Source organism: Taeniopygia guttata, chromosome 3, assembly GCF_048771995.1.
Source record: "Taeniopygia guttata chromosome 3, bTaeGut7.mat, whole genome shotgun sequence".
NCBI classification, from domain to species: domain Eukaryota; kingdom Metazoa; phylum Chordata; class Aves; order Passeriformes; family Estrildidae; genus Taeniopygia; species Taeniopygia guttata.
Genome location: NC_133027.1, coordinates 106,427,908 through 106,442,699, shown reverse-complemented (window position 1 = coordinate 106,442,699; position 14,792 = coordinate 106,427,908). Strand labels below are relative to the sequence as shown.

The 14,792-nt window shown below is 39.7% G+C and overlaps 2 protein-coding genes across 7 annotated transcripts in view; both read left to right on the top strand.

The window, feature by feature from the left end:
* Positions 1-66: 66 nt before the first annotated feature.
* Positions 67-11,462, top strand: BPNT1 (3'(2'), 5'-bisphosphate nucleotidase 1). The gene is made up of 9 exons (XM_030269156.4): positions 67-200; positions 3,239-3,363; positions 5,395-5,499; positions 5,761-5,868; positions 6,412-6,460; positions 7,435-7,526; positions 8,487-8,684; positions 9,548-9,653; positions 10,835-11,462. The coding sequence occupies exons 2-9, from the start codon at positions 3,247-3,249 to the stop codon at positions 10,981-10,983; spliced, it is 924 nt and encodes a 307-aa protein (XP_030125016.3). The 5' UTR covers positions 67-200; positions 3,239-3,246; the 3' UTR covers positions 10,984-11,462.
* A 3,004-nt stretch (positions 11,463-14,466) lies between these two features.
* The window catches only part of EPRS1 (glutamyl-prolyl-tRNA synthetase 1), a 37,684-nt gene continuing 37,358 nt past the window's right edge, over positions 14,467-14,792 (top strand). For all 6 annotated transcript variants that reach the window (XM_030269145.4, XM_030269143.4, XM_030269141.4 and 3 more), the window contains exon 1: positions 14,467-14,629. In XM_030269145.4, the coding sequence (XP_030125005.4) occupies positions 14,584-14,629 (46 nt within the window). In that variant the 5' untranslated portion in view covers positions 14,467-14,583. The remainder of the gene's footprint in view (positions 14,630-14,792) is intronic.

The following is a 14,792-nucleotide window of genomic DNA, read 5'->3' as shown; positions in this document are numbered from 1 at the left end:
GGCCGAGGTGATTCGGGGGAGGCGGTGAGTCCCGCTAAAGGAGCCGGCGCGGAGGCCTCGGTGCGCTGCGGGGAGGAGCGGCGGTGCTGGGGCGTGTGGCCCTCCTCGGCAAGGGGGCGGGCGCGGAGGGCTCGGAGCGCCCCACACGCTGCCGGCGGTCGGGGCCGGCGGAGATCCAGGGAAAAGCGAGAATAGACACGGTGAGTTGGCTGCTCCCGGGGCGGCGGAGCTCATCCCGGGGCGGCGGAGCTCACCCCGGGGCCGCGGAGCTCACCCCGGGGCCGCGGAGCTCACCCCGGGGCCGCGGAGCTCACCCCGGGGCCGCGGAGCTCACCCCGGGGCCGCGGAGCTCACCCCGGGGCCGCGGAGCTCATCACATGGAAGCTCCCTTACATAATGGAAAGTTTATCTTTTACTAGGTGTGGGCTGAAGTTTATTGTAAAGAAATAGGGAGCTCTGGGCGCTCAGGCATTGAAGAGTTCCAGGAAACGGCGCTTAGGCATTGAAGAGTTCCAGGAAACAACTGGATTTAAGGACATGCTCTGTGTGATGTCCACTTTCTCCTTTCATCGGGTGAAATCAAAAATTTGGAAAATGGAAGTTTGTGTAAAAGAGACTGAATGAGAACCATCAACAAATCTGTCATGCGTGCTTTGGTAAATTAATTCTTGTCAGCCTGTAGTACTTACATGCATCAGAATTGAAAAGCAGAACAAGAACCAGAGAACTCAATCGTTTTAGTATGTATCAAAATAGGCTGATTTGTCGAGACCATTCAACAGTTTGGTTGCTGGGCTAGAAGAAAGAAGGGAATATCTTTAGAGGACAAGGTGTGTTTTGAAAATTATGCCTAAATTTAACTTGAGGGATAATTTGTAAACTGCCCAGTTTTCTAGGAGTCAAGCTATTTTTGACCAAAGCAAGCAATATATTCTTAAGTGCCTTGTGGAAGCATACATTAGACATTGCCCTCGTCAGAAAGAATGTGCCATAAACCTATAAATAAGTTAACTTGAGATCAAAAAGTTACAGAGGTGAAGAACTACTACTGCAACTACTGTATTCACTTATCTAATCTAAAAGTTCCAGTACACCAGAAGATGTGCCACACAGGACACGCAGCCCTGTAAAAATCTAAGTCACCTTTGCACTAATAAAATACTTTGCAGTTCATTAGGTAATTACTCCATAGTGATAAGGAAGGGGTGTTGAACCTCTAATTTCCGTTTATTTTAATAAACCTTATTTTTTCATAAAAATACTTTAATTTTAAGGTTTGCCAGGAGATTCTGGTTTCACCACAGAAAGCATGTTTGTTTGCCCTAAGTATGGACAAGAAAAATGTACCTTAAAAATGTACCTTGGGTCAAACTTCAAGAATGGAAGGTAGTATTTCTGTATTGTTTTCTGAGTATTTTGAAATTTTATGCAAACATAAAATAAGCCAAGACTATAAAACAAGTTTTTCATCTCATCTTTGAAGTAGGATCAAATGTACAGTAAAAGGTCAAATGACTTTTTTTTTGAGAAGCTGAGCAAAGAATGTTAATTATGTTCATCTGATAATTAATTTCAATTCTTTAATCCAAACTTCCCATCTAATATGGTACTTTTTAACTCTTTCTCAGAAATTCTCATATTCCATATATTTTCATTATGGAATAAACTATTTTCCTTCCTGCTAACTTGTTTCACATGATGGTATAGACTTAAATGTATATGGCTTTCCATGTGTTATGATACATATTTGCTCTGCAACTTTCAATTGTTTGAGAGCTGCTTTTTGCCATTTCCAGGTAGCATTTCCAAAATTTCCTTTGTAACTATTGCTACCTGTCCTAGGTTACTTTGGGTATGGACCTTGGCTGTTCCACAGAACTCCAATGCACTTTGCTCCCACCCATTAGCTGGAAATAATAATTAACATTAGCAACTGTGCTTTTTGAATGTGCTTACACAGTCGCTCTATTCTTTCAGCCTCAGAGGGCTTCTGACTTTACTGATACAGGTATGGTGTTACTAAAGTGCTCAAAGAGTTCTTAAATTGGCTAAATTTGGGATTCTGATACCTCTGACATTGCTGTTGTGTGAACAGCCATGAATTTAATTTGTCAAGGAAGAAAGGACAGGTGTTGTATAATGACCTATTGCCACTTAAGCAGTACTTGCTGCAATTGCAATATTTATCATATGATTGTTATTTTACTCTTCCCCCATAATATATCTTCTTTTGTGTGGTGATCAGTGAGTTCCTCTGTATTTTGTTTTGGCTCTGCTCAAGTGTCTCCTTGGAAGTGTGTCATACATGTCAGGCCAAGCCAAAAAGTGTGTCATCTACACAGACAACAGATAAGAAACAAGTGATAGGAAAACAAAAAGCAATTAGCTTTGCATTTTACAAAATGCAGTGTGGTTATCAATGCTTCTTTTTCCTGAGCTAAAGAAAAGCTGGGAGGAATGCCAGCCTGTCCAAGGGTGATGGTTATTCTGCTTGGTAACTGAAGGCCCAGTGAATTGCACTGGTTTATGCTGAAGAACAGATGAGGAAGAAAATGCAATATTAAGAATGACAGGGCATGGAGTGGTGAGGGAAGGCAGGAAGATAGAAATTGATTTCCTTAAAGAAATCAGGAGAAGTTAAACAAATACAGAAAGGATGGTTAAATTCAGCTTTTGCATACAAGTTTGCAGTATCTGCATATCATTAACCTACTTGGTGTGCACAATCGGCCATCTACAAACCCCTGTTTTATAGTTAAGCAAAGGGAATAGTAAGTGAAGTTGCTGATGTCATCCTTCCTGGTAGTCTTGTGCTTGAGTTCTGGGCATGAACCAATTGTAGGTTCAGTATTGAAAAAATGAAATTATGTTCAAAGTGTGCAAAAAATGAATGCTGTGTGTAGACTCTTCTTTTTCTTAATATTTATGATAAGAGTTTCTGCTGCTGCTGCTGTTCTTTTTTAATGTCATTCTATCTTAGTGAGAACCAGGGTCATTGTCAGACAGAATTTGGGTATTTGTAAGATCTTGTCTACAAAGCTTTACATCTTTGTGTTTGTTAATTGTATGTTTTTAAAAAAGCCAAAGCTTGTTTCATTACCACTCCCTGGCAGCAGCCCACTTTCCCCTTCCTACTCAGTTTAAACAGCATCTGTTTGAAATGTTAGGTAAAATGCTCTTATCTTTTTTCTTCCTTTAAAGAGAGAAATGTTTAAGTTTGGCTTGTGTTTCTTTTCAGATTTCAGCATGGCTTCTCCAGCTCTCCTTATGCGTGTAGTGGCCTCAGCATATTCTGTCGCAGAAAAAGCTGCAACAATTGTTAGAAATGTGATGTCTGCAGGAGATCTGGGCATAGTGGAGAAGGTATTACCTTTTACTTTGTTCCAGTTTAATTTCACTTGTTAATCTTGAGTTAGATTAATACAGCCCTCACCATCTCCACCACCACCTACAACAAATATTCCTTTCCAAAGGACTAAAACGGCCCTAGAGAAATGTCTTTTGACCAGTATTTCTAAACAACATTTGTACATTTAAAAGAAACACCATAATTTTATCCTGATTTCCTTCACAAAACACAAGGTTTGCATAGCACCTCAAAATTCATATCAAGGTATATTTCCTGTTAATTTTTATACCTATATTCTAGCATCCTTAGTACAGCTTAAAATATCGTGCCCTTGATGAATTTTGGATTAGAATAAATCAGTGTTTGATTTCCTAAAACAAAAAAACTTAGCTTTTATTGCAAATCAAAGTTTTCAAAATAAATTCAGAGATTCAAATTTAATTCTAAAAAGAAAACAGATATTAAAGTTCTTTATTTGCTGTAATCTAGTAAGTTCCACTCATGAGCCAGGATCTTTGTTTTGACTACAGTACTGGAATAGGTGAAGTTAACTTTGGAAATTAATTCTAGCTTTACAGATATATTATAATATTAAGGGCTTCATTAAATATAGATATATTATTTTTGGTCTTTACCTTGAAAGTACTGCAGGAATTTACATTATTCAAAAATGATAAAAAGTAACAGGTGATATTGGTTCTAAGTGAGATTGGTTTTACCTAATTTTAAATTTTTTGAAGAATGAGTACTACAAACACACAAAATTAGATTGAAAGCAATGACCAACAGAAGAGGTTCCTGTTTGAAGGACTAGGGATCTTGAAATTCCTGCAAGCTTCTTTCCAAAGATGGCTATTGAAGGAAGAGGAAGAAGGCAAAAGGGCCTCTACATGTGCCTCTGTTTTGCAGTCTGAAGGGAAGAGATGCAGAACAGAAGTGCTGCTGCTCATCATTCATCCTCTTTCTGTAGGCAGCAAACACCAAGACCAATTCCAAGTGACCTTACTGGAAGCTTTAGAACATCTGCAAAGGGAATGTTTCACCTTTTCCCTCAACATAGTGATGCTCTGTCCATTGATCTAGTTCAGGAATACCTGAGTTTTTAGCCATCTCCTCTCTTGATATCCTGAGTTTTCTTTCTCTCAGTCAACTCTAAGCTCTCCGTTTATATTGCTTTTCTTTGTAGTATTTGTAATCTTTTTCCTCCCCCACTTGGTAGATGGACACTTTTGTCCACCTGTTCTTACACTGAAGCACTACTTGTACTGTTTTATGGGTTCATGTCCTGGAACAAAGGACATTCTCTGCAATAAATTGATCTTACTGAGTCTAAATTGAGGACCAATTCCAACCAAATTCATTAGGGGATGAGAGGGAAATTTTAGAGAAAAATATAAAGTTTCATAAAATTAGCACTTGGCTAAGGGACAGACTAGTTTTGAGCATGCAAAAATTAAACCATTACATGATTCTAAATGAAATATCCCATTCCTATGGCTAATTCCTGTAGCTGGATAAAACACTTTTCATGTTGTCAGCAAATAAGATACAAGCAGATAAAAGTTTTGTTTGATTCAACTAAGAGATGTAAATCTCAGATAAACTGTCTTTCTAAACACCAATGTTAACAGAATGATTTCTCACTGGAATTCTGTCTCTGAACCTACAGGGTTTAAAAAGTGCTAATAAGTTACCCACTTTCACATGTAGCAGGTTATTAGTATTTAAGACATTAGTGTAACACATGTAGTAGGATATGTTTGGCTATACAACATTGGGAGGGCTTGCAGTCATTTCTTTATGTCACCTTAGGGCACCAAATCCACTGTTCTATTGTCAGACCAGTGTGTCTTTGCCCTGGGGTGCACAGGAAAACTCTGCTTCTTGCAGTTTTTAGCCTGCCTCTCACAAGGGTGAAGATTTACCAGTTGAAGATTTACCAAATTAGATTTCTTTTAGATTACAAGTAGATATTCAGAGTGCTGTATGGGCCACTGTGCTGGTGTAGTTTTTTAATACCCAAATTCCTCTCCACTCTTGCACAGGCTGGACCCAATGACTTGCAGACCAAAGCTGACCGACTGGTACAAATGAGCATTTGTGCTTCCCTGGCACGGAAGTTTCCCAAGGTGACAATCATAGGAGAAGAAGTAAGTACCTGCTTAATTTCACACTGCCAGTTTATCTTGCTGTAGCTTGCACTAGAATTTGCTTTGGCTGGGTTTAGGAAAACATCAGTTTTAATTAAAAAAAAACAACCCAAAAAGCAACAAAAAAAGGTATTTCCGTCCCATTTCACCTTTCCATTTCATTAGCTTTATCAAGCTGCTGTGAAATACACAGCTCTAAGGCAAAATGAGGTGAGTGGGTCCAAAACATTTTTCTCATAATTCTGAGAATCCTTTTGTTAGGAGCTGCCTGCTGATGATGTAACTGAAGATTTAATTGAAGATGGTCACTGTGAAGAAATACTGAAGAAACCTTGTCCTGCTCAGTACACAGGAATTAAAGAGGAAGAGGTAATGTGGTAATGCTATTTCTGTGTCTTAATATTTTACATTATCTATACTACTTTTGATTTTAACTAAGAGTGTACAGTGAAGAGAGATTTTTTTCAGTGTTGCCAGTATTTCTTTTTTGTTTGAAAACTGAAATGTAGTCATGAGAATCACACCTCCAGAGCTACAAATGCTGCATGTTCCTGCATGCAGTAATGGGAAATGGAAATTGGCTTCTTACAATCATGATTCAAATTAGTTTGCCAGGAATCTAGTTTGGACATATGAAAGTAATCTAATTTTCCATTTCAGCTTAATCCTTCATACTTCTATCAGGACATTTACTGAGGCATTCCAGTCAATATTTAAGCTTTTTTTTTTTTTTTTTTTGTGTGTAAATTACTATTATAGGCTTCAGCCATATAATACTGTTAAAACTTTGGATCTCTTTTTTTTTTGTTTACTACCATAAGGAAATAAAAACAATAAAGTAAAATATATACTTTGTGTGGTAATTTACATTATTTGTGTTTGTTAATTTTCCTTATTTTTTTATTCTTAAAGCTTGTAATATGGGTTGATCCCTTGGATGGAACCAAGGAGTACACTGAAGGTTGGATTTTCTTTTAATTCACTTGATAAAAAAAAATAGCAACAGTAATAAAGTAGCATATGCATAGTTTTATCATAGAAGTTACTTAAAATATGATTTCATAAGGCTGATGTTTCTGGACTTTTTGAGTGCTTGGAATGTATTTATTTACTCCATTCAGTTCTAACCAATATTGAATATTCCTGATGAGCTACTGAGTGGTGACTAGTTTTTATCACTTCAGAGTGCAAAGAGCTGCTGGCCAGTTGTCTTGAGTTTTTAGTTAAATTTGCAGTTTTGCATATCTTTGAATTGAAGGACTAAATCTACCCTTCAAATAGGAATATGCTCAATTATATTTACATCTTCCTCTCAAACAACCCAAATACCACAGCTGTACTTGTAGTCCTTTCAAAATGAAACGAACATCCTCCCACAAATCACGGTTCTTCAGTCATGGGAAGAAACTGTTCTCAGCAAAGCCCAATTTCTATCCACAGAAATAGACACTAAAATGAAAGAAAAGAAAAAAATCAAAAGCCTCTAAGAAACAATGTGCTGAAACCTCACTTTTGCCTCCTAATGCATCTTTAAATTGATTAATGTAAAATCTTTTAGGCAGTTTTTTTTTTCCCTTTGTGGGGAGAGAGATGTACAACTTTCAGTAAATTGGTAGTTTTTAACAGCATTAAAGTTCCACCACAATTACAGAAGAATGTCATCATATACTGCTGTGTAGTTGTATCTTTAAACTTCCTTCTCATTATGTGTTAATTATAACATAGCTGTATTAAAAGAACTCTATCTGGGGCATTTTTTAGCAGATCTCAAGGCTAAATTACTAAAAAAATTAAATCAACATCTGAGAATCTTGATTACTATTTGCATTTTTTAAGATAGCACCCTGCATATTGATTTGTAGACTTTTACTGAATGTTTGTTTTTATTGAGATCTCTTTTTCAAGTGTAACTACATTGCTGCTTTTTCTGTCCAGGTCTCCTTGACCATGTAACGGTTCTTATTGGAATTGCCTATGGAGGCAAAGCAATAGCAGGAGTTATTAACCAGCCTTATTACAACTATGAGGTATTAAGTCATTGATTTATTTAGAAGCATTGTCTGATTTCTAAATGTTACTCCTAAGCTATTTCAGTTAGCACACTTTAAACTGAAAAGTGGTGTGTAGTGGAGTTAATGTTGTAGTGTAAGGTATTGGGGTTTTTTAATTAAATATATATAATTTTAAATGTTGGTTTCCAGGAACTGAATATCAGGAACTTACTAGCAACCATACTGCATCATGAGGCTGGTGTAATGCACTAATACAGGACATATTACATATATACTCCGCAAATTACTACAGTCCTTATAAAGTACCTACTGTAAAACAAGTACAGGTCAGTGGTGTTGCAGTCTTTAGCCTTTAGTAAATCCTTGCAATGGGTGCATTTGCAGTGTGTGGTAACTGCCATAGATCTGCAGCCCTAAATAAACCAAGCATAAATTGTCACTGACAGCTGGGTTAGAGTGTATCATGCCAGGCTTCAGGTAAAAGTCAGGATGGCCAGCCTACATGCATTTACACATTTGGAGATTATTTCAGTATTATTGGGGGAGCTCATGGTACAGCCTGATTAATTAAACTTATTGGAGTTAAAAGAAAAAGCCCTTGAGCTGATGTAATGCTATCATGTTCTGTGTGACATGTATCATAAAATACTTCAAATTACAAGATACTTTAAATTACAGATTGTGCCCCAAGTACAGAAGTATACAAATATTAATCTGTCAGTCACTGAAGGCAAGATGTAATGCACCACCACAATGTCAAAGCTAAGAAAAGGGTCAATGATGTCATTGCTTTATTGGGAAAGAGATTTCTCACTCTGGGCTCTTGAGTAGTACTTTTTAAGTGCCACTGTTTAAATGTACAGCCCAGCATTAATATTTTACTCCCTGATATGTTAAGATGCATCTAGGTACCCTTTCCCTTTGTGTTTTAACTGCTGATCAGTGTGATTAACCATCACTGTGCCTTTCTTGTAGGCAGGAGCTAATGCTGTGCTGGGCAGGACAATCTGGGGAGTGCTGGGCATGGGTGCCTTTGGCTTCCAGCTGACAGAAGCCCCTGCTGGCAAACACATCGTGGTTACCACCCGCTCCCACAGTAGCGCCCTGGTGAACGAGTGCATCACTGCCTTGAACCCAGACCAGGTCATCAGAGTTGGAGGAGCAGGAAACAAGGTATGAAAACCCCAGATCTTCTGGTTTTACTGGGAGGTTGCACCTTTGGCAAAAAAATAAAAATACTTTTTAAAGAAATCATTTGTTTACTTGCATGAACATACAGGAGAGATTTCCTCCGCCTTACCCAGCACAACTTCTCTTCCTAGCATTCAGTCTGCTGTGAGGTTGAGAGAATTTGGCACAGGTGTATTTGTACCAGTGGCCATGCTGGTCATGGCTGAGGTCTGTCTTTCCCAGTATTCTGTTTTTTAGGGGTGAAAATAAAAAGTTATAAGACCAGAATGACTATATGGGAATTCAGTTTTATCTCAATTATTAGACATGTCCTCCTGTTTGTGTTAATACGGCTTTTATTCCAACTATATAGCAGCACATTTGAAAGGATAAAAATATAAGCACACAGTGATATTTCCTTTCTGGAATTTCTCTGTGTACAGGGAACGCTCATTTGGTACAGGTTTTAAAGCTGTTTTGTCATAGCTGTCAAAAACACACCCTCTCATCTCTTTTCTCCATCAAGGGCAAGGCCCAGAGTGGCACTAACACAACATGTATATATTTTGACTTTCTTTTTTTAGTATTTGCACAAGAAGTGAATTCTTGTTTCTGAAACTGGGAGCAGATTTTCATCCTATAGACTGTATTTATAACAATCAAAAATAATAAAGTGGGAATGGTCATACAGTATAACTTCTAAATCTTAATACATTTCTTGTAATAGTAATAAGGAAATGGCTGGTGTTCCTTTCCTGACTATCAGTACTTAAATAAACAGATTTAATCCCCACTTCCTGGTGTTATTTCTACCCATTTCTAAATGCCTAAATCCTTGGCAATGATTGCAACTCTACTCTTAACAGATCATTCAACTCATAGAAGGCAAAGCATCTGCTTATGTATTTGCCAGTCCTGGGTGCAAGAAGTGGGATACATGTGCACCTGAAGCTATCCTACATGCTGTGGGAGGTAAGTTAATAGCATTCAGAGTTCCAGGATAAGTGAAACTGCATTAATTTGAAGTTAGTTATGCTTTCCATTGAAAGAAAAATGACAGTACATGTGTCAATAACTGTCACATAATTTAAAAAGCCAGATCCCCAAATCTGGAGTATATTCATTTTAATATTTTCAAAACAAATGCCCCTTTTTTTTCTGTTGGCTACTATCTACAGTAAAATCTATTGTCCTACTAACTGAGTATAGTACTTTATTATTAGTAACATGTTATGTAATATGTGGACATTGAATTCTTTAAACAAACAAAAATAGGTCAAATCATGCTGTTGTTCTCTGGATATACAAACTCCAAAATTTAGTCATTCATGTAATTCAGTAGAATTAGTGGTCTCCAACCAACATGAGACACTTCACTTATCTAGGGGCTAAAGGGGTTGAAAAGACTCACTATTGAGGATTTGAAGTACTATTATTTTTTTTAATTCTTCTTTTTAATTCTTCTTTTCACATTAATAGGCCTTTTACCATCATATGCTAAACGTATGGAGTTTGATTCCTAAATTCTGTCCATCAAGGATAACAGACTTCATAATGACACTGTTGAACTCCTGCAGCCTGTAGTGTTCAGGCTGCTGTGGGATAATTTTAAACAGGGTTAGCTCTACCGCAAAGCAACCCAACCAATCTGGGGCAGCACAATGCTGTATTTAGCCTCTTTGGTAGGTAGGAAGCTCCTGGTTAAATTAGCTTGAATAAAGATCTGTGTTGCTCTTGCTAAGTGATTTTTAAAATCTCATTTAAAACCAGCTGGGGTGTTTTGACATTTTTAGAGTTTGTGGTATAGTCACTCTGGTTTTTACTTGAACTGAGGATTTTTCTTTGCTGCTTGTCAATGGCAAATGTAAGAGCTACTCAGGAAGCATTTAAGTAATCCATGAGAAATGTTTTTCTTTTTCTGAGACACAAAGAATTTAAGTATGGTTGAAAAAAAAAATAAACTCACTAGTTACTTGATTTTAGTCAGTAAGTCAGTATCAAACCTGTTGTACTTAAACTGGAAGCAAAGATACTTCACATCTGAAAACAGGCATGTGTACCAAAGACTGCTTTTAGTTATTTTACTTGAACTAATGGACTCCAACTCCTTTTTGCTATAATATTTTTTTCTTTTTTTTTTTTTTTTTTTTCAGGCAAGATAACTGATATCCGTGGAAATTCATTTCAGTATAACAAGGAGGTGAAGCACATGAATTCAGCTGGGGTCCTTGCCACTTTGAGAAATTATGACTACTATGCCAGTCGTATTCCAAACACTGTGAAAGAATCTCTTGTGCCTTAAAGCAGAGAAGAGTCTTCACTTGGTCTGGAAGGCTGAGAAAATGAGCTTGGAAAAAAGAAAGGAAGAATATGACTGAGCTTGAAATTCTGTTTCATAGAATCTGAACTGAAGACTTTCAGTAAGGTGTTCAATAATTTCAAAATTATACAGAATCTCTAAGTATCTGTTGGATCAGATTGTTTGGCTGTGTTGAGCAGACAACAACATCAAAATAGTCATGTTTCTTCAGTAGTTGTTTTCTATATTCTTCGGGATTTTTTCTTCCTCATGACTGAGTGTAATATACTGCTAATCATGACACGGCAGACCAAAAATCATCTTCATATTCTGGGCACAAAATCATGTTAAGTCATGTACCTGGTCTTGCTCTATGGTTTTTGTTGTCAATAAGGGTTATTGTTTTAAATGCAAATGGACTAAGCATTTGCCTGGATGGATGAGCCAATTTGTTATAAAATTGCCAGTTTTGATTCTTAGAAGGGCATCTGAGTTTTTTTTTTTTGGTCTGCACTGAGTTTGGGGTGGCCAAGACTGCTATTTGTGGGGTTGTCTGAGTTTTGAAGGAGGCAGGACACAATGCAGCTGGGCCTGGAAATCTCAAATAAGGGTTCATGGATCACTGGATTCATTGAGGATCAGTGAAGTGTGCATACAGCAGGGTTCAGGACAGCTCAGTTAGGAACCAAGGAAGCATGACAGGGGTAGGAGTTCCTAGCACCTCTATGATGATTTGAAATGCCTTTTTCAGGGTTTATGTCACTGCAGTCTTGGAGCACTTTGGGTATCCAAAGTCAAGGTCACTTTGGCATATTTGGGAATAACAGAAATGCCAGAACTTGAAATTTTCCGTGTCCAAATTCTGAGATAAACCAGGTGCCTTTCCAACAGCCCCAGAGTTGAGGAAGTTTACAGTACCACTACGCCCTCCTGTGGAACACAGACATGTTAGAGGAGGGGAGAGAACAGGACCAAGATCACCTATAATTAACTTTGAAATTGGAGATCCTGTTTCAGTCAGCTTTCCCATAGGTGTGGCTGTTAGAAAAGCAGGATTCAACTGCCCAATCCACTTGGACACGAAAGAGAACCAATAGTAAATTACATATGACTAACTACAATTGCAAACTTAGACAAGCTCCTTTGAAGTCTCTTCAAGCTGAATTTAGGATTTTGGAATTACGCTCTTGAACCATCGAGGCATCTGTGACCCTTCTTTTCTCCAGAAGTTGTGACTCAAGTCCCTTACTCTAAAATGAAGGAGTCCTAGGGCCTCATCTTCCCTATCAATTGACACATACTGAGGCATACCATGGAGAGATGCCAGTTTCAACAGACAACAGGGAGATTTGCTTTTCTTTCTCCATTTTTCTCCTTGTTCTCCTTGTGAGAAAAGAGTGGCATATGTCAGGCTGCCAGGCAGGGTGTCTGAACACAGCTGCTTGCTTACATAAAGACTGAATCCCTGAGCTCTCCCTGATTTTTTTCCTTACCCTCTGCAGGCACCATGTATGCCAAAGTAGCCTTCAAGATACACTGCACCCTTTCTCACTTCCTCTCTGCCCACAATATTAGGTCTTCTAAATTACTACACTCTTCATCCACACAAACTACCTTTAAATGTGTGCCTCAAGGTACTAAAAGTTGTTTTCCATACAGAAGCAAGTTTTGAAATTCAGTTTTCCACAGTGTTTTCAAGTTACTTCTTCTCTTGACACACAGGATATACAACAACTGCACTTAAGAGTCCTTAGATTAGATCCTTTCCTCACATCAGGGTTACACCAATATGACTTCACTGGCTTAAAGCTGACTCTATTTCCAATAAGCAGGAACAGCTTGCCACAAAATGGCAACGCATGCTAAAGTGTTCCTGTCTCTCCATGTGCACACATGGAACAGAATCGAAGGAATCTTTTCCTTAGTGAGGTCATCTTAGCCTAACATTTACAGATAAATTAGCAAGATTAGCATTTACCTCATTCTAGCATGACACTGGATTAGAGCTGCATATATAGGAACAATGTGTGCTTCTAATCCCTTGATCTAAAGACTACCTTTCTTCTCTTCCTCAATTGCATAACCGGTAAGAGCATGCAAGGCAGATTCAGCCTGCTTTAATTAGAACTTTCTTCATATTTTGGCCCATTATAAATTTAGTCATTCCAATTTAGTCATTCCACATACTGATTGTGACTGAAGTTTGAACCACATAGCAAGTACAATGATTTCACCACTTGTTTTAGATAATTTTCACCTTTATCTTACACAGGATTCTTTGATATGCATGCTGTAGCATTCCCATCAAAATCTGCATGTGAATTTGCAAAACATGTTAAGATAAAATGTACAACAACTCAGGCAACACAAAGGCCTGCCTTAATTGTTTTTTCCATTCAATCATTAAAATTCAAAGAACAAAACCCACTGATAGGAATCTTCATCTATTGCTCTATAACCTTATCTTCATCTGAAACTTGCAATAGGTTTGAAAATCTCTTCAGGATAAACCTCTTTCTGCTGTAATTTCTGTCTGCTCATTTAGTTACCTGAATGGGAGTAGAACACACAACATGTATCAGCTTCTGCATGGTGTGTAAAGATACTTATGTATGGAAACACAGAAACTGTAGGAGAAGAGGAGGAAAGAGTAAAGAGAAGGGTAAGGAAAGTTGAAACTAAATCAAACATAAAAACCAGCATGTAATGGACAGTCATGCTCTGGCTATACCACTACCTCCACTGCACAAAAAGCACTGGTTCACCAATCAAGCATTTGATAATGTCTCTGTTAGCACATTAAGTGCTACAGTAACATCTATAAAATAGATGGGGAGCGGAAAAAAAAAATCACAGTGACACTGCATTGTCCTTGCAACAAAGTGAATTTGAGCCAGTCTCCTGTGAAAACTCGGTGACGCAGCATTTTGCAATTCATTCCAAGGCTCCAGAAGGTGGCTGGGCACTGGGACAGACTCTCCAGTGAAGTGGTCACAGTGCCAAGCCTGCCAGAGTTCAAAAGCGTTTGGACCACATTGTACAGGGCCAGGAGTTGAACTCAGTGATCCTTGCGGGTCCCTTCCCACTCGGGATATTCTAGGACTCGTTTGACCCGCTGCAAAATTCGCACGTTTGTCAGGAGTTTAACAAGTGACATCCTACAAATCCAGAGGAGTGAAACCACCGCACTCAGACGTGTCTGTGCATGTTGCGCTGCTCGATTTGGATCATCACAGATAGAAAAGGGGCTGGAGGCATCTCCACGGCCACTGCCAGACAAACAGCTGAGGGAATGTGCGCCGGCATCTGGTTTGCTGAGGGGCAGGGCAGCCCTCACCCAGCACCCATCCCTCATCCCGGCGCGGCAGCGAGGGCTCCGGGCGGCTCCGGCCTCGCCCAGCAGGACTGACCGGCGGCACAGACACACACTGGACACCCTCACACACACACACCGCCTCTACGGCTTCTCCCGCGGAAGTGACGGGCGCTGCCCCGCCCCGGGGCGGGTCTTGCGGGGCCGCCCGGGCCGCGCCGGCCCTGCCGAGCTGGCGGCGCTGCGCGCCCCGCCCCGCCGCCTCCCTGTGTTCCGGCGTGGCGGCGGGCATGGCGGCGCTGAGCCTCACGGTGGATTCGGGCAGCCCCCCGCTCGGTAAGTGCGGGCCGGGCCTCGCCCCGCGCCGCCCCGATGCCCGATGCTGCCGGGGGTCCGGCGGGCTCTGTCCCCTCCCGCCTCCCTCCTCCCTCACGCCCGTGTTGCATCATGCGGCGCCGGCCGTGCCGCGTGTGGGGCTGGGCTGGCGGCACCGGGAGCC

Bases quoted from the DNA above. Each gene is read 5' to 3' on its own strand.
- BPNT1 (XM_030269156.4), top strand. From the start codon at position 3,247: ATGGCTTCTCCAGCTCTCCTTATGCGTGTAGTGGCCTCAGCATATTCT. The intron at 5,500-5,760 runs GTAAGTACCTGC...TCCTTTTGTTAG, and splicing joins TGACAATCATAGGAGAAGAA to GAGCTGCCTGCTGATGATGT. The intron at 9,654-10,834 runs GTAAGTTAATAG...TTTTTTTTTCAG, and splicing joins TATCCTACATGCTGTGGGAG to GCAAGATAACTGATATCCGT.